This window comes from Passer domesticus, chromosome 7, assembly GCF_036417665.1.
Source record: "Passer domesticus isolate bPasDom1 chromosome 7, bPasDom1.hap1, whole genome shotgun sequence".
Taxonomy (NCBI): Eukaryota; Metazoa; Chordata; class Aves; order Passeriformes; family Passeridae; genus Passer; species Passer domesticus.
The window spans coordinates 18,440,655-18,459,390 of record NC_087480.1 but is presented as its reverse complement, the minus strand read 5'-3'; the positions used below and the strand labels follow the sequence as shown (position 1 = coordinate 18,459,390).

At 56.3% G+C, this 18,736-nt stretch overlaps 1 protein-coding gene and 2 long non-coding RNA genes across 3 annotated transcripts; 2 read left to right on the top strand and 1 right to left on the bottom strand.

Moving 5' to 3' along the window:
- Positions 1–74: 74 nt before the first annotated feature.
- On the top strand, positions 75–3,367 carry LOC135304640 (BTB/POZ domain-containing protein KCTD12-like). The gene is made up of 2 exons (XM_064427266.1): positions 75–187; positions 1,855–3,367. Exon 2 carries the CDS (start codon positions 1,868–1,870, stop codon positions 2,717–2,719), a length of 852 nt encoding a protein of 283 aa, XP_064283336.1. The 5' UTR covers positions 75–187; positions 1,855–1,867; the 3' UTR covers positions 2,720–3,367.
- An 8,322-nt stretch (positions 3,368–11,689) lies between these two features.
- On the bottom strand, positions 11,690–17,716 carry LOC135304641 (uncharacterized). The gene is made up of 2 exons (XR_010365948.1): positions 17,635–17,716; positions 11,690–13,135 (listed from the first exon to the last, which is right to left on the bottom strand). It is a non-coding gene; the product is annotated as an uncharacterized LOC135304641 (long non-coding RNA).
- Positions 12,810–17,659, top strand: LOC135304642 (uncharacterized). The gene is made up of 3 exons (XR_010365949.1): positions 12,810–12,868; positions 15,000–15,122; positions 17,445–17,659. It is a non-coding gene; the product is annotated as an uncharacterized LOC135304642 (long non-coding RNA).
- Positions 17,717–18,736: the final 1,020 nt, after the last annotated feature.

Genomic DNA, 18,736 nt, shown 5'->3' with positions numbered 1-18,736 from the left:
GGAGGAAGGCGGTCCCGGGGACAGCGGGGGACGGCGCTCGCCGCCTTCCCGGCCATAAAACGGCGGGGCCAGGGCCGGGCGGGCGGGGAGGAGCGGCGGGAGCGGCGCGGCCGGAGCGGCACGGCGGGGAGCGCGGCGGAGAGGAGCGGAGCGGAGCGGAGGGGCCGGGCCGCCCTGCCCTGCCGAGGTAACCGGGGCGGCGGGGTCGGGGTCCCCCGGCCGGGGAGCGCCGGGACGGCCGCGGGGCTGAGCCGGGCTGTCCCCGCCGCTGTCCCCGCCGCTGTCCCCGCCGCTGTCCCCGCTCAGGTCCCCGCCGCTGTCACCGCCGGGTCCGCGCCTGGGGCGGGCAAAGGAAACAGCGGGGCCGCTCTGCCCGTTCCCCCCGACCCCCCAGCCCACCATGGGCAGCCCCTCTCGCATGACAAAGGGATGCGAGCTCCGGACACGGGCGGCTCCTGCCCGCTGGGTTGTGCCGTGGGCATGGAATCGCCAGGGAAAGGGAGCCAGAGCCACTGCGGGAGGGGACCGGGAAGCCGGGACCGCGCTCATCCTCTTTCCATCCTTCCGTCTCTTCGTTGCCCAAGTCACTCCTTGTTCAAAGGCGATTCTCCCTATGAGCCGGGAGGAGCAGTGAAACGTTGGCTCAGCTCTGCCCCCATACCCGAAAGTGCCCAGAGTTCTGGCTTTGTCCTTTAGTTGCTCCGAAATTTGTGTTGGGATCCTTTGGAGCAGCTCCTGGGAGTCTTTGCAGCAGGACATGGGGACAGGGCGAGCCCTTGGGCTGTTCCCTGGGTATGGGACCAGTCCTGGGGGGTCCCAACCTCCGCGCAGATGTAGGGCAGCACTGAGATCACCCAGGGAGGGGGCAGAGCTGGAGGTCAGCCCAGGGAACCACTTCCCTCCGTGGTCTCCCAAATGCCTGCACAGAGCACGGCACGGATCCAGGCTCCGGCTGCTGAGCCAGGTTTATGTAAGCTGCTGATTTGCAGTGTCAAGAGACATCCAAGAACCGGCTTGCCTTTGGAAAATGTATAAATCCGTGGCATCTGCCACGGAGCAATTGCTGTAGCAGCAGCCCAGGATTTGTCTTGCTCCCAGCCCCTTGGAGAGGTTCTGCCATCTCCCAGCTTGGCTGCGAGTCCGTGTTGAGCACTTTCCAGGAGCGAGGACAGAGCAGGAGTGCCAAAAGGCTCTGTCCCTCTGTCCTTCAGGGAGCTGGTGCCGCTTTTCCCCAGCCCCAGGGTGCTCCTTGCGTGGCACCACAACCCCTCCAGCCCCGGCTTGGCGGGGCCCCCGCACCAGGAACTCCTCCCTCACAGCTGCTCCTGCCCGCAGGATGCCGGGCTGGCGCGTCCCCAGGGTGTGACAGCCCTGCCTTTCCTGTTGTTGACAGCAGCCCCACGGTCCTGCACCTTCCTGGGCAGAGGGGCCGAGCCCTCTGCTGCCTGGAGAGCTCAGGTGGAGATGGCACGGTCAGAGCACGGGCTGTGTGCCACGGTAGGGGAGGTGGCTTTGGATAGTGCTGCTTGTTCCAGGAGCCAGGGATTGGGGAAGAGAGATGATTTCCAGACTCCTGGAGAGACAAGGATCTGGTCCTCCCCTGCCTGCTGACCCAAACCAAGCGTTTAGTGGTGGCTTGGCAGTGCTGGGGTGGACTCTGTGATCTTAGAGAGCTTTTCCAATCTAAACAATGTTATGACTCCATGTGTGATCTGGCTTGGGATCGTTTCCAATCACCTGGGACCGGAGCAATGGCTTGGGGCCCCTTGGGATGCCCTGCAGTCAGCCGGGAGCAGGGCAGTGGTCTGTGTTTTCTGGCAGTTCTGACATGGTTTTGACCTGTTTGTGCTGCAGGAGGGAGCTCACCATGGCCCTGGCAGAGCCCGCGAGCTGTGCTAAAGGCAGCGAGGACAGCAACCCCTTCCCTGACATCATCGAGCTGAACGTGGGGGGACAGGTGTACATCACCCGGCACCCCACGCTGGTCAGCGTGCCCGGCTCGCTGCTCTGGGAGATGTTCACCCAGAAGAGCGCGCGCTCGCTGGCCCGCGACAGCAAGGGCCGCTTCTTCGTGGACCGGGACGGGTTCCTGTTCCGCTACATCCTGGACTACATGAGGGACCGGCAGCTGGTGCTGCCCGAGCACTTCCCGGAGCGCGGCCGGCTGCAGCGCGAGGCCGAGTACTTCATGCTGCCCGAGCTGGTGAAGCTGCTGGTGCCCAAGCTCAGCGAGCAGAACTCCCTGGGCGACGATCCCTGCCAGAGCGACCCCGAGGAGCCGTCCCCCGGCGCGGACACCGCGCGCAGCCTGAGCTCGGCCGCCGCCGCCGCGCCGCCCGGCGCCGCTGGCACCGAGGGCCGCCGGGCAGGCTTCATCACCATCGGCTACCGCGGCTCCTACACGCTGGGCAGGGACAGCCAGACGGACGCCAAGTTCCGCAGGGTGGCCCGGATCATGGTGTGCGGCAAGACCTCGCTGGCCAAGGAGGTCTTTGGGGACACCTTGAACGAGAGCAGGGACCCGGACAGGCCCCCGGAGAGGTACACGTCCAGGTACTACCTCAAATTCACCTTCCTGGAGCAAGCCTTTGACAAACTGGCCGATGCCGGCTTCCACATGGTGGCCTGCAACTCCACGGGCACCTGTGCCTTCGCCCACGAGCAGACGGACGACAGGATCTGGACCTCTTACACCGAATATGTTTTCTATCGTGAGTGACACAAAACCAACCCTCCGCCAACCAACCACTGACTGTCCCTTTCCCGTCCCATGCTGGCTGTGGCCTAGAAGGTAGAGATCCATCCCCGAATCCCGGCGTCCTCCCTTTGCCTCCTTTTCAGTTGGTTCTTGGGTTTTTTCCCTCCTCCTTGCTCCACGTTGAACCTGCCCAGCTCTTCCTTGTAGCAGCTGCTGACCACCAACCTTTCTCCCTCTCTGTGACTTCTGCGGTCGCTCCCAACCCTCCCTGGATGCGTGGACTCGGACAATGCTGTGGATGTGGGCTGGGTGGGAGGGGTGGGACACGCTGGACACTGCTCTGGGCTGGCATTCCTGCAGCTGGATAGGCTTGGACACTGGACTGGGCTCTCTGTCCTGTGCAGCTCCACGGGATCCTGCTGCACACTCCAGGACCTGCCAAGGGGGTTCAGAGAGGAACCCTTGGGATAAAGACATGGGAAAGGTGGGAAGCAGAGCCAGGGAGGGGGTGGGGGTTGGGAAGTGGCAGCCTGGCAGCACGGCTGGATTGGCAGGAGCCTGTAAGCAGCTTAGCCTGAGGCTGGCAGCGCTTGGGAAGGGGAGAGGCTCCCCCTGTGCTCGCAGCTCTGAGCTGAGCTATCGCCACGGCTCCGGGATGCCTCGGGCGGGATTTTGGGTGGGATTTTGGGGAGGGTGGGAGGGGCAGATGTTCTGTGAGGGAGGTGGGGGGGAGCGGGGAAGGCTTGATGTGCTCGGTGGTGTAAAATACTTATACAGCTCTCCAGCTCCTTGGAGCCTTGTCAGCCAAAAAGTCCCTTCATTTTTTCTTGGGAGCACAGTGGGAATCACGGGGATGAGGTCGGAATGCTCCAGTGGTGGTCAGGCCACAACTTCACCCAGCAAAGGGAACTGTGGCCATTTTGGTGATCTCCCATGAGGTGTCTCCACTCCCAGCTGTCCAGGCCCTCCTGGGGCTGGAGCTGCTGCTGCTCTCCCCCACTGGATGATGCAGAATAAAGGGACAGCCCGGAGTGGCCGTGTGCCCACGTGCCCCGCTGGCACAGGACAGGGAGGTTTGGGGTGGGGGCTCCAAGAGGAGAAGGAAAGAAGGAACACAAAGTTATCAGAGCCTCTGTGCCCTGCTCTGCCCCTCCTGTGCCTGCTGGGCAGGATCCCAGGGCAGCAAATCCCAAGCCCAGCCCTGGGTGATGCCCAGCCCCAGCTCTGGCACACAGCCTCAGCCTGCAGGGGAGATGAGCCTGATATCCCTGATGTCCCTGTCTGCTGCCTGTGCCTGTCCCCTGGTTCTCTGCCACCCTTCCTGGCACACACCACCCATTCCTGACATCCACCATCCAGCCAAGGCACCCATCACCCATCCCTGGCACCCACCCTCCATCCCTGCTCCTCCACCACCCATCTCTGCTCCTGCATCCTCCATCTCTGCTCCTCCACCATCTATTCCTGTTCCCTGTCTCTATCCCTGCTCCTCCACCCTCCAGCCCTGCTCCCTGTCTCCATCCCTGTTCCCTGTCTCCATCCCTGCTGCCACCACCCACCCCAGCCCCTGTGAAGCTCCTGGAGCAGGAGCTGCAGGATCTCCTCCCCAGCTGGACAGCTTCCAAGGGGCTGTTCCTGCTTGGCATTCATGTGGGAGGAAGGTTTGCAGCTCCTTCCTAGAGAGGAGGGAGGGCTCTGGGGCCAGCAGAAGTTTCAAACCAGGTCCTCCCTCTCTCCTGAAGAAGGGGAAGGCAAAAACGGTATTTTGACATTTTTCATGGTCCTGTTCCTCATTCCAACAACCTTTGGAAGAGGAAATGACAACAGGCTTTAAAAAAGACAAGAAAAAGGAACTTGAGCTGTGTGTGCACACAAAGAAAACCTTTAAGTAAAGGGGGAGGGGACCTGCATTCCATATTTGCTTTATCTTTTTGAACTCGAGATTTTCCTAAATAGGATTGGGAAAAGAAATTGCTGCCTTGTGGGAAATGGGGCTCTTTTGATGTTTTTCCCCACTGGAACTGGGCTGAAAAATTGATCTCCTGGGAAGAGGAATTTTTGCCTGAGGGAGAAACCAGAATGGCAGAGTCACCATTCCAGGGGTTTTGATGTGGCAGGCTCTGGGATCAGGGCTGATCCCCCACACGAAACACAAGCAGGGGTTATTCCTGAATCCTTCCAGAGCCCGATGGTTTTCCTGGAAACCGAGGCTTCATGAAAAAATCCTTTTGTTGAGATCCCATCTCCACAAAAATGCACCCGATTTGGGGTTGTTTCTTTTCCTTGCATGTATTTATTTATAGGAAAAATGTCCTTGTCATGGCTGGGAGGAGAACCTGGCTGGGAGGAGAACCTGGCTCATTTGATCCCCAGGAAAGACCTTGGATAAATAAGATGAAATTTGCTGGGAAATGGTGGCATGGAAAAGCATCTCCTGGAGGTCTCCTCCTCTGAACAATCCTGGCAAGCTGGGAAGAACCAGGCAGGGAATGGCTGGAGTGAGCTGGGAGCTCTCAGGGCCTCAGGGAGACAATGGAGAGCCAGTTTCCTGATGCTGCCTGGTTTTCCTGGGAATATTCCCGTATTTCTGTGATTCCCAGACCCCGAGCTCCTGCTGGGCCATCCCTTGGGCTTGTCCAAATCACCCAGAGCTGCTCTGCTGGTCCTGTCCTTGTGGTCCCCCCGAGCCCCTCCCACCCCTAGGCTGTCCCTAGGGAAAATCCAGCCCTGTCCAGCTCCTTCCCTGCTGGGCTTGGACTTGGAGGTGGTTTTCCCTTCCCACCAGGAGGACAGGACGCTGCTCTTCAGCTTTCTGCCAGTGCAAGCCGGGTTGAGCCAAGCTCCAGGTGCTGCTGGGGGCAGCATCCCGCTCTTTTCCAGGAGCTCCATCCCGAGATCCTCCCCACCACAGGGCGGGGGAGAGCTTTGGGATGCCCCAGCTCGTCCCTGGGAATGCTGGCACCCCGAGGGCGGGCACGTGGGCAGAGCACACCTGGAGCAGTGTTGGCTGGCATGTGCCAGGGGGGATTATCCACCTTGTCTGGGAAAACCAGGGCCGGCAGGGATTCCCGGGATTATTGAAATCTGCCCCGCCCTGAGGACTCAGCAGCCTTTCTCATCCTGCTGGGAACCAGAGCTGAGGGCTGGCATGGGTTTGGGCTGGGTTTGGGCTGGGTTTTAAGGCACTGAGGTGCCAGGGGGTGTCCAGATCCCGGGTGGGTGCCCCGAAGGCGCCTGCCCTCCCCGCAGAGCTCAGCACACCCCGGGAACCTTCCCCCAGAGAGCTCCCGGCTCCCCTCCCAGGGGCAGCACAGCCCAGCCTTCATGTCCAGATTCCTGGAAAAGCCTCCATCCCAAAATAAAACCCCTGGTGGGAGGGAGGCAGAGCAGGAGCTGGGGCTGGCTCTGCCTTCCCAGGCAGGCACTGCCCACAAATTGCCGGTTGCTCCTCACAAAAACCGAGCTTAAGGAAAAGCCAGATCCCATCTGTCTCCACCAGGCACTTCTGCCACCCTGGAGAACATCTGGAAACACTTTATGTCCTCAGCCTGGCTCCAGCCCCTCTCCAGGGGCACCCTTGGGGGGCAGAGGAGCCCCAAAGCTGAGCTCCCCCACCTCCTGGAGCAGCTCAGTCCCACGGGATGGGGATGAGGACAAGGAGGCTCCTGTGGGGGCTACAGGGGGACACAAAAATCTGATTCCCAGTCCTGAAATTCATCCTGCCATGAGAGACCGGGTCAGCACACCACAAAAATCCAAGGGATTTGATGGAATGTTGAAACAGAAAGGATTTGGTGATGGAGGAGCATTGAAAGGGGAGAAGCAGCTGGAAGTTGGAACCAAGCTCTTCCTCTCTCAGATAACCAGGGAATGGTTTGGCTTGGAAAGGACCTTAAAGCTCATCCAGTCCAGCCCCACCCCCTGCCAGAAACAGGGACAACTTCCACCATCCCAGGCTGCTCCAAGCTCCCTCCAACCTGACCAAAACCGTATTAATTTTAAAAATAAACCCCCAAGACTCCCTTTAACAACATGGACATCCAGCACTGGGAAAAACCACTGGAGAACAGGGGAATTTTCCAATTCCTGGTGCAGAAACTGCAGCCTGGATGCTTTGTTTAGGAGGGGTTTAACAAAACAAGGGCTTGGGCTCAGTTTAGCAGCTGCAGCTGCTGTGTTCTGACCACAAAGAGACCTCTGGGCCTCCTTCCCAGGGCTGTGGGGAGCAGGAGGGAGAAGGCAGATGAGTGTCCGGGTCTGCTGGAGGTTTTGGGAGCCGTTGGATGTGTTGGATTCTGGCGAGTGCTGGAGAATTTGCCCAATAAATCTCGTTCAACCTGCCCTGACAGTTTGTGCTGAGCTTAAGCAGGCTGGACTTGGGGACATCCAGGTGGCTTCCTTCAAAGGCTCTGGCAGTCCAAAATGTTTTCCTTCATTCCAGGTGATGGATGGCTGGGAATTATCCCCCCCTGCTCCAGGAGAGCTGGGCAGGATCTGAGGGAAAGCTGTTCCTGCAAATAACCTAAACCAGATTCCAGCTAAATCACTGTGGAGCCAAAGCACAACCTCTGCATCCCAAATGTTTGTGTTTGCTGTCCCTCCTTTCCCTCCTCCAGGATAAATCCACCAGCATCCTTAAAGGATGAATCCTTCCTTCACCCCCACACCCCTAAAAACTCCTACCAGGAATAAGTTTAAGGCCCCTTCCCACCCCAACCAGTCTGGGATTCTGGGATTCCATTATCTGGAATTTTGGAGGGAGATGGATCCTGGCCTTGTCATGGCCCTGAGCCGTCATCCCGAGGATCCCTGTGGGAAGCAGGGAGGAGGAGCAGCTTGTTCCCTGGACAAGAAATCCCTGGAATGTTCCTCCCAGGGAACAACAGCCCCTTCCAGCAGGAGCAGGCATGAGGGGCTGCAGATTTTTGGGCCATTTCACAAGGAAAACTGCCTGAAAAATCCGATTTTTCCCTCATAATTCAGCTTTTGAGTTCCCATCCAGTTAGAGCCATGGAATATTCCACATTGGAAAGGGATCATCCAGCCCAGCCCTTCAGGAATGGCCCCTGCAGGGATCAAGGTTTGTTTGGCTTTGGTTTGGGGCCCTTTCCAGGACTAGGGAGGGTCCAGCCCCAAAAACCCAAACAAAGCCCAAATGTTTAAGGTTCAAAGATGAAAAGAATAAATAAAGGAAATTAGGAAAAAAAAAAAAAAAGGAAAAAAAGTTTTCCTTAGGCCAGCCTTGTGCTGTGGGATTGGCCAGACAGGGAGTGTTTATTGGGGTCAGATGGGGAATGCACAGGAAGCTTTGGGGAGCTGGAGAACCCAAAGGGACAACAAAACAGCCTCAAAGTGGGGTTGTGCCTCGCCCAGCCTGCCCTGCCTCAGTTTCCCCAGGCACAGCGTGAGGAAATGAGTCCTTTGAGGTCCTTATCGGGCTGTTCTGGAGAGCAGAGCTCTGCTGGGAGCATGGAAAGGATATTCGAGGAGTCCCTCTGGGGTGTGCAGAAATCCTTGCTCTGCTGGAACACAGCCTGCCCACATCTGGACCCCCAGGCAGAGAGAACCACGGAATATTGTCCTGGAATGGTTTGGACTGGAAAGGACCTTCGAGCTGCTCCAGTTCCATGGGCGGGGACCCCTCCACTACCCCAGGTTTTTCCAAGCCCCACCCGGCACTTCCCCACTCTCTCCAGCTGTTTTTAACCAGGCAGGATAAAAACCCCGCCGAGTTTCACTGCTTGGCCCCACCTGGGATCAGCTCCTGAGAGCTGAGACTTCCAGCTAAAAAAACCCAGGATCAACCCAAATCCTTCCCCTCTCCGGCAGAACGAGGGATTAGAGCTCGTTCGGTGCCGTCCCCTCTCCCTGGAATTACTCCCCGAGCGCAGCCATTATTCCCATTAGTCCCTAATTTGTTGTTAATGGAGCGCTTTAATCAACTCCAAGGATTAAATGCCATGGAGGAGCCAGGGGAGCGGCCTTTTCCAGCTGCAGGGATGCTGAGCCGGGAGGGCTGCAGGGTCTGAGGGAGAAGGAAAGGCACGACAGGGGACAGGGACAGGCCACAAGTGACATTTCAGGAGCAGAGTCTGCATTTAACTGAGAAAAGAGAGAAGTAAACAGGAAATTGTTTCGCAACCTCCCGCCACCAAATCCTCCCTGCTCCTCTCCGCCGCCACGGACCCCAAGGGCTCCCAGGAAAGGGGTTTTTCCCTGGATCCCGGGATGCCTTGGCTCCCACGGGATCCCCTTGGCGTCTGGGGGGTGCAGCAGCAAACCTGGCGCCCAAAAATGCCCCTGTCCGGGGAGGGGGACCCGGCTGCTCCCCCAGCCCCGCCACGGGCTTCCATCACCCCGGGAGATCCCAGCAGGGATTCTGCGGCAGGCAGAGCCTCCCTGGCGTTTGGGATTCCCGATTTTTCCTGCAGCTCTTGCACCTTTTAACCCCCAGCTGCTTTCCCTGTCACTGTCGCTGTCACCGCCTTCGGCCGCTTCAGTGGAGCAGCTTTAACCGAGGGAAGCGAGGGGCAGCCAACGTTTCCCATTTTATTCCCAAATTATTATTGTCCTTTGCGTGCCCGGAGGGGATTTAACACAACCCCCAGGGGAACACAAAACCCCATTAACTCCGCGCCGCAGCCTTTAACCGGAATTTGGCTCCAGGGGAACTGCAGTCCCCAGGTCCTGCTTTGGAAGGATTCCCGGCCTTCCCGAAGGCAGCAAAAGGGGCCAGGAAAGCACTTCCAGCCGGCTGGAAGGCTGGGCAGGCACTGAGGGGCTGCGATAAGGTGCTGATGTTAAACACTCCTCCCAGTTCTGACATTTCGGAGCGGTTTCAGTCCCCTCCCCCGCTTCCCCCCGGCCAACCGCAGCCCCTGGAAAGCGCAGCTGCTTCCTTCCAACGGGATTAATTTGTATTTGGAGGAGGAATGAGGTTTTGGCACCAGGGATCTCCACCGTGAGCAGCTCCTGTCCCTCCGGAGCTGAGGTCATCCAGCAGTGTCATGGAAATGAAGGACAAACTGTCCTGGCTCTGTCGCCGAGCCCTGGCGGGGGCCAGGAACCTCCCCGTGTCCCCAGGTTTGTTCCTAGGTCTGTTCCCAGCTCTGCTCCCATCTCTGTTCCCAGCTCTGTTCCCAAGTCTGTTCCCAGGTGGGTTTGCTCCTGGCTCTGTTCCCAGGTTTGGTCCTAGGTCTGTTCCCAGGTTTGTTCCCAGGTCTGTTCCCAGCTCTGCTCCCAGCTCTGTTCCCAGGTTTGGTCCTAGGTCTGTTCCCAGTTTTGTTCCCAGTTAGGTTTGCTCCCATCTCTATTCCCAGGTCTCTTCCCAGTTTTGTTCCCAGGTCTGCTCCCAGCTCTGTTCCCAGGTTTGCTCCTAGGTCTGTTCCCAGGTTTGTTCCCGGGTTTGTTCCCAGGTAGGTTTGCTCCCATCTCTATTCCCATCTCTATTTCCAGGTCTCTTCCCAGGTCTGTTCCCAGTTTTGCTGCCAGGTTTGCTCCCAGGTCTATTCCCAGCTCTGTTCCCAGGTCTGCTCCCATCTCTATTCCCAGGTCTATTCCCAGCTCTGCTCCCAGGTTTGCACCCAGGTTTGTACCCCGCTCTGTTCCCAGGTTTGCCGGGAGGGCTGGTTCCTCCTGGGAGAGGAACCTTCCTCCATCCCCTCCTTCCCACCCCGGGATCTGCCCCTTCCAGCTGGGGCTGGTCCCCCCTGCCCTGCTCGTGTTCCCACTGGATCCTGCAGGAGCAGGCCTGGGACTGTGGAATGTTTTAGACTGGGAGAGACCTTGAAGCCCATCCCATGCCACCCCTGCCACGGCAGGGACACCTCCCACTGCCCCGGGCTGCTCCAAACCCCCTCGAGCCTTGGGCACTGCCAGGGGCAGCCACAGCTGCTCCGGGAATTCCAGCCCAGCCCCTGCCCACCCTCCCAGCCAGGAATTCCTTCCCAGTATCCAGTGTCTGGGGCTCGGAGTGGTCACTGCGACCTCCCGTGCTCGTGGACATCCCAGATGAGCTCAGCAGCTCCGTGTAATAATTAATCCAGATAATTAATTGTGTCTTGGATGAAAGCGCTGGAGGGGGCTGGGAGCAGCTGGAGCATCCCGGGTGTGCCCAGAGCAGCTCTTCCCTGCTGATCCATGGAAGTTTCTTTTGCTTGGCTTATTTTGTTTGTGGGGTTTCTTTTCTCTCTTTTTGTTCTGAAGACCAGAATCAAATCAAACAAAAATCCCAAGCCATTATTTAAATAATAGGAGGAGCTTGGAGCCACCGATTTAAAGGGATTTAACTCCAACCTTAAAGCCCAGAGTGCTGCAATTTCCTGATTAATTCTTCCACCAAAAAAAATAAGGATAAACCCCCTCCTGGCCTTGCCTCTGCTCTCCCTGGATCCTTCCCTTCCCCAGGTGAACATTCCCAGCTCTCTCCTGAGTCTCTGAAGTTAAACCCCACCAAGGTTTATGAAACATCCAGGGCACATTCCCAAGGCACATTCCTGTGTCCTGTTTGTCATTCTACCCATCCCACTGGGAGATTCTCCACCAGAGCTGATGCCAAGGTCCTTTCCCACCAACTTCCACCACCCCGTGATTCCATTTCCTCTGTTTTCCTCTTGGCCCTTTTCCCTTTCCCACTTTCCCACTAATAAAAGCCCTTCACCCCGAGCTGGCCTCTTGGGGACATCCCATTATTCCATTATTTATATGTTGGGAGCAAACTCTTGATTCCATCCCTCCTTTTCTCTCCCTTAATAAGCTTTTAATCCATGCTGGAAGTTCAACAATCCCCTCTTGGCTCCAGACTTTCCTTAAAAGCCTCTTGGATGGCCTTGATCCAAGAGCCCTCAGGAAAATGGAATAACTGCTCTCCATTAGCCACAAATTTGTGGACTGAGCATAAAACCAAAGCATTTCCCCCCCACATTTATTAGAAGGGTTTTAATTCTGCTTTTAATTATGATTTCAGTTTAATTAACATGCAGCCACAATTCCTAAATGGAATTGCAAATGTGCTCAGGTAAACCTTTTATTCCATGGAAAAATGCACATTTGTGATTAATTATGACTGGTGCCAAACTGATCATTAATGAAGCTTTAGGGTTAATTGGAACCAGGTGCAAATTTCTCAGAAAGGGCTGGAAATAGTGCAGAAAATCCCTTTTTTTTGATAAAAAATGTGTTTTTTCCTTCATCTCCTACATGGAATATCCCAATTTCCCCCTTTCCAACAACAGTTCGGTATTAAGGGTAATTTTCACCTCCCTCCCCACGTTGTGTTAATGGATTTCCAGGAAAAACTCCAATAGCAACCAGCTCCAGCCAGGCAGAGTTGCCTCATTCCAGCCCCCTTTGCTTCCAGCAAAAGCCATGGAATTAATAAAGCATTTGGGAATGACTCCAGACTTCCCCCCCTTCCCTGAGAGTGGAAAACAGGTTGTTGATCCCATTTCTCAGCTGAGGATTTCCGGGATGGAGAGCAGGGAATATTCCTCAGCCTTCCAAGGAGCACGAGGGTGGCTCCTTCTCTTCTCCGGTGGAAAAACCTTGGGCTGCTCTGATGCCCAGGCTTGATCTGATCCCAAATCCAAGGGAAGGGGATGCACCAGGACACTGCTTTGGCCCTGTTCCTACAGGACATCTGGGATCAAAATTCCCTTTCCAACCATTCCCAGTTTCTGCTGGTGCAGGGGCAACTCTTGCTGAAATTGGGATGGGGTTGAGCTGGAGAACTTTCCCATGGATTGAGGGGTTTCCCAACTTCCAAAAGGCAGGAAATGTTGGGAGGAGCCCAAATAGTTTGGAAAATAAAACCTGGCTGGGCTCATAGCACATCCAAGGGGAAAATCCCAGGGAATGGTTTTTCATGGGACACAACCACAGCGCTCGTTTTCCTTGCATCCCTCTCTGGTGGGGGTGTGGATGTGGAAGAGCAGAATTCCATGGCTTTGGAGCAGGATCCAGACCCACACGTGGGTGTGGAGGTGTGGAGGGAGATCACCAGAATTCCATGGCTTTGGAGCAGGATCCAGACCCACACGTGGGTGTGGAGGTGTGGAGGGAGATCACCAGAATTCCATGATCTCGGAGCATGGCTCCAGACCAAACCTTCTCCTTTGTTTCCAGGTCCTGTTGTGCTCTCCAGGCAGCTCTCCAGGCACTGCAGCCTTCCAGGTAAATCCACGGGGAAGGATGTCCTGGGGGAAGCCTGGGAGTGGGGGAGGAAGAATCCCAAATATTTGGGCTGTGATTCCCGAGGGTCCCAGCACTTGGTGGCTCCTTGGTGGCTTCCACCCCTTCACCACATCCATGGAATGTCCCCAAAGCCGGGGTGTTTGTTGGACAACATGGATTTTAGGCCGAAGTGGAGTTGAACCAACATTTTCCAGTGGCTTTGAAATCTTCCCAAACCCTGGGAAGCAGCAAGTGCCCATCTGAAATCTGAAATAAAATGGGATTAATGCAGCTTTTCCAGCGGAGCAGAGCAAGGACAGCCAGCACATGGAGGGGGTTTTGTTATCCCTGGGATGGGGGAAAACCAGGACAGAGCAGCTCCTCTGCTCCCACTGTCCCAGGGATTAACCCAAAATCCCAGAGAGCCGACGGGAGGTGCTGGAAGAGGAACAAACTTCCGGAAAGCTCTGCCCGAGGTGTGCAAAGCCTCTGGAAGGAGCAAACCCTCCCTGGGCTCCTGGCACTGCTCCAGCCTCCGCCTCCTCCTCCAATCCTATTAGAATTAGAGCTATAAGAGGAAAAGTCCATCCCCAGAGCAGCGCTGGCAGCTTGGCCTTTAAATCTTTAATAAGCACGGGCTGCAGGTCAGCACGTGGAAGTGGGAATCCAGGGCCCTGGAGCTCTGCTGGAATGTTTGGGAATGCCTGGAGAAGCTCAGCTGTGCAAATGAAATGAATGAAATTAATGAAATTCAGCATTGCTCTTATTTCACAGAAAATCTTTCCCCTTCCACTTGTGTGCCAGGAATTCCATCCCAAGCCACGTCCCCATGTGCTGTCCAGGTGTTGTTCTGCCCAAAAGGCTTTGGAATACCCCACTGGAATGGAGCTCAGCTCAGATTCCCTCCTCCAGGACTTGGGGACTTGGGTGCAAAACCAGCCACTCTGGGATATTAATTGGAATTAGGAATGGAACCTTTCCAGCTGCACTGGCAGTGACCACAGAGCCTCTGGATGAAGCTGGTGGTCCTGGGAAGCAGGACACCCTGGTTAGAGCCTGGCAGGAGCCAGGAATTGTCTCAGGAATCACAACTAATGAGGGAGGCCATGGGCACAGGGCGTGCTGGGATCCTGAGATCTCCTGGGGGCTCAAATGGATCTGGAGGTCCAGCCTGGCCAGGCTGTCTCTGGGCAAATTCCTGCTCTCCTGGATTCTGGAAACCACTGAACACAGAATCCTGCTCAGCTCTGAGGGTTTTGGGAGCTGGAACACCCAGTTCCATCCCCTGCTTCCCATGGCCAGGCAGAGCAGGATTGCCTTTATCCCAAATCAGGGTGGCCTTGGTGAAAGTCTTCATCCCCCCCCTGGAAGAGCAGAGTTAGGTGGGATATTGGGAAGGAATTCCTGGCTGGGATGGTGGGCACGCCCCGGCACAGGGTGCCCAGAGCAGCTGGGGCCGCTCCTGGATCCCTGGCAGTGCCCAAGGCCAGGCTGGACACTGGGGCTGGAGCAGCCTGGGACAGTGGAAGTGTCCTGGGTGATCTTTCTGGGTGATGATTCCATGATTCCCTGTCTGCCTGGTGGGAAGAGCTGTGGAACTGGAGCATGCAGGGGATTTGCTGCTCTCTGTGCCAATGGGATGATCCCACTCTGACACTCAGTCATGGAGAGGAAAACTCCTTGGATGGGGCAGGAACTGCAGCTGGATCCAGAGGCTCATCCAGGCTGTGTGGCAAATGGAAGAGTGTGTGGAAATGTCAGGGAAGAAAACGATGGAAAGCTGAAGCACTAATCTCAGGATAAACACTCTGTGTTCCTCCCTGTTTGTAAATCCATGGAAATGAGGCAATATATGGAAAGGCAGGGATAGAAAGGTTTAAGAAAAAGGCAGGAGAGCAGGACCAAAGCACGGAACAGCAGCTCCTGGTGGAAATGTGGGATGTGGTTACAGGCACTGCCCAAAGATCAGGGATCACCCCAGGAAGGGTTTGGGAGGCACTGGGAGTTTTCCTGATCATTCCTCACCCTGGGAACCCAGCGTGGTGCTCTGGGAGGTTCTTTTGTTCTCTTCCCATATTCCCTGTGCATCATTTCCCTTCTAAGATTTTCTCCTTTGGGTGTTGATTTTTAGGAAGCTCCTGGCTCAGCCTTCCCGTTCCCGAGCCTTCAGAACCGGAGCAGGGCCCCAAAAAACCCATGTCCTCCTCCGAGCCCATCCTGGACCGCAAGGGAGACACGGCGGAAGCACTTCCAGGTGGGAACAGCACTTCCAGGTGGGATCAGTAATTCCAGGTGGGATCAGCAATTCCAGGTGGGATCAGCACTTCCAGGTGGGATCAGAAATTCCAGGTGGGAACCAGCACTTCCAGGTGGGATCAGAAATTCCAGGTGGGAACCAGCACTTCCAGGTGGGATCAGAAATTCCAGGTGGGAACCAGCACTTCCAGGTGGGGTCAGCACTTCCAGGTGGGATCAGAAATTCCAGGTGGGAACCAGCACTTCCAGGTGGGGTCAGCACTTCCAGGTGGGATCAGAAATTCCAGGTGGGAACCAGCACTTCCAGGTGGGGATCAGCACTTACTTCTAGGTTGGATGCAGCTCAGGCTCACCAGGAGCTGCTCCTCTTGGAAGAATTCTTGGCAAAGCTTTGCCATCCACACTATGGATCACTAATCCCAGTAAACAGGAAGGTTTTAGAATCCACCAATGGAATTATTTCTGTGGGAGAAGCCCCCTAAGATCACAGCCCAGCCATTCCCAAGTGTGGCAATACCCGATGTGCCCAAATGCCACATCCCCAGGGATTTTAAACCCCTCCAGGAATGGGGACACCACCCCTGCCCAGCTGTGCCAGGCCTGGAAAAACTTTTTGGGGAATAAAGGGATGGGCTCGGCAAGGAGGGAAAGCTGCCTTTGCTGCACCCCAGGCAGAAGTTCTGCTGGCACAAAGCAGAATGGCTCCACCAGCCCAGGCCCCTGCGCCGTCACCGCGATCCCACCTCTGGTGTCTGAATCCACCACAATTCCCATCGAGCTGGAGGCGCTGCTCTGGAAAAGCCAGAGGGAGCCACGCAAAGCCCTGGCCGGGACAGCTGCTGTCCTTCACTCCCCCTCTGCTGGCTGCACTCCCAGAGGAGCCCCCGGCTCCTCCTGCTCATCCCAGCCATGCTATCCCACAGGACTGGGCAGGCAGCTGCAGCATCCCGGCTCTGGGAAAAGCAAAACTTCTGCCCATGGAGAGAAGGCAGAGAGAGTCGGGAGACCTTTGGAGAGGGGATTGGGAGACCCTCAGAGAGAGAATTTGGGAGACTTTTGGAGATGGGATTTGTAGTTTCTTTTTCTCTGTTTTCCTGGGAATGCCAGAACTGGAGCAGATGTTAAATTAATCAGTGACAGGGAATATCCACTGCTAAATGTGTCTATTTTACATATATGGATAAAAATAAGCAGGAAAAAATACTTGGACTGCACAGATCCACAGGAAACCACCTAAAACTGACAGCAGAGCTCCCAAAAAACAAAAAAGGGAATGTTTTGGAAACAAGAACAGCTGCACAGGGGATGGACTGAATTGCAGGAATCAACTGTGATGAAGGCAGCCAAAATTCCAGCCCCAGACACCGCTCCCCTCTCAGCTCTGGGGCGTGGGCCCTGCCAGCTCCAGGGAGGGCAGGAAACCAGGAAAATCGGGAGGAATTGGAGATGAAAGGCGCTGTGGGATGGACGGGAACAGTAACGAGGTGCTGATGGATATCGGCTCGGGGACGGGGTGGGGTGGTGAGGGCCGATTTAGATCCCGGCGGGAGCTGGCCGGGAATTAAAGGCACAAAAACCTTGGACGGGTTTGTTCCAGCTCCAAGGGATTGAAGTCCTGGATAACAAAAGGTGGCTGGAGTTAGATCTCCATCTGTCAGGCCCGACAGACACGCGGATTTAAAGGCTAAAAAGGTCGGAATTGTGCAGCAGCATCCCATGCTCAGGAGTCATGGAACAGAATCCCAGAGTGGCTCGGGTTGGAAGGGACTTTAAAGGTCACCTAATCCCCCCTGCCATGGCAGGGACCCCTTCCACTGTCCCAGGCTGCTCCAGGCCCCTTCCAGCCCGGCCTGGGACGCTGCCAGGGATGAGGCAATGCAGCCTCGATTCCAGGCTGGAGGCATTCCCACATTCCAGCCATTCCTGCAGCCTGTGGATATCCACAGGCACTCAGCAAACACTGATTTAATTTAGATGAAGGATCTCCAGGGCATTTCCTGCAATCACATTATCCCTACATGGACCGAGATCCCGCAGAGTCGAACATCCTTATAACACTGTCACACACTCCCAGAGCAGCTGGGTCTGCCCCTGGTCCTGGCAGTGCCCAAGGCCAGGCTGGACAGGGCTGGAGCAGCCTGGCACAGTGGGAGGTGTCCCTGCCATGGCAGGGGATGAGCTTTAAGGTCCCTCCCAACCCAAATCACTCCAGGACTCCCAAGATTTCTATAAAAGATGGAATTGTGAGCTCCATGCCCACAGGGTGATGTTTGTGAGCACATCTCCATAATTTATGCAATTCCCAATCTTTTTCTCACAGACAGCCTGGGAGGAAGAGGGGAGCAGAGCTCCTGCCCACCACGGGACACTCCAGGGGCTGGACAATCCCTGGAACACACGGAACCAACGCCAGCAGGTACCAGTGCCCAGCTCTCCTCCAGCCCAGGGAGCTGCACCTCCCCTCCAAGGAACCCAGCCCTCAGAAAAATCCCTGAAGTCCCTGACCCCACCTTGCCTCCTCCTGGCAGCTCCTGTACCACACAGGGAAGTGTGGATTATTCCAGATTTTCCTTCCCAGGAAGGCCCTTCCTTCCCAGGGCTCCAAGGTCTTTTAGGAGGTGCCTTTTGCTGTTTGGAATTTTTTCCCCTCAGCTTCTTTGCTGAGTTTTTCCAACAGCAGGAATGGATTACAAAAGGAGAATCCAGGGAGAGTCGAGCTGGGTTTTCTGCCATCTCTGTCATGAGTCTGGGGCTCCAACAACTCTCTGCACCTGAGCTTGGTGCCCCTGCCAAGGGATCAGTATTCCTTGGGGATCCAGCTGGCACCACTGGCACTGCCAGGGGCCTGTGCCAGGGCCTGGGCACCAGAGCCCATTGGCACGGGAAGCTCCCAATGCTGTTCCCAGCTGGATTAATGCCATAAAACAGAACAATTCATGCAGAGTCAAGTCCTGAGATGATGGGATCCACCAGCTGGCACGGGAACAGCTGGTTTGGATTGGGCACTGGGATGTTGAGGAGACACCCTGGGGATGCTCTGGATGCACCCTGGTACCCCCTTCCCACACTTCCCAAACCCAAGGTGCTCTTCCAGCTCATTTGGAAACTTTTTCCATCTTTATTTTTGCCCACATCACCCAAGTTTAAGAGGCTGGAAGAAATTTTAAGATCTCCAATTTGGGATCACCCAGGAATGTCCTATTCCCTCCCATCCATGCCGGGACCTTCCAACATCCCTGTTGGGATGGAAGCAGCGTGGGAGGGCAGCAAATGCAGCAAGTGTGCTTCCCGGCGTGGGGACAGTGTGTGTGTGCTTCCCGGCGTGGGGACAGTGTGTGTGTGCTGCCCGGGCTGGGGACAGTGTGTGTGTGTGCCCGGGGTGGGGACAGTGTGTGTGTGCTGCCCGGGCTGGGGACAGTGTGTGTGTGTGCCCGGGGTGGGGACAGTGTGTGTGTGCTCCCCGGGGTGGGGACAGTGTGTGTGTGCTGCCCGGGTGTGTGTGTGCCCCCCGGGCTGGGGACAGTGTGTGTGTGTGCTCCCCGGGCTGGGGACAGTGTGTGTGTGTGCTCCCTGGAGTGGGGACAGTGTGTGCTTCCCCCCCCCAGGAGCCGG

Coding starts and splice junctions, on each gene's coding strand:
- LOC135304640 (XM_064427266.1), top strand. CDS start 1,868: ATGGCCCTGGCAGAGCCCGCGAGCTGTGCTAAAGGCAGCGAGGACAGC.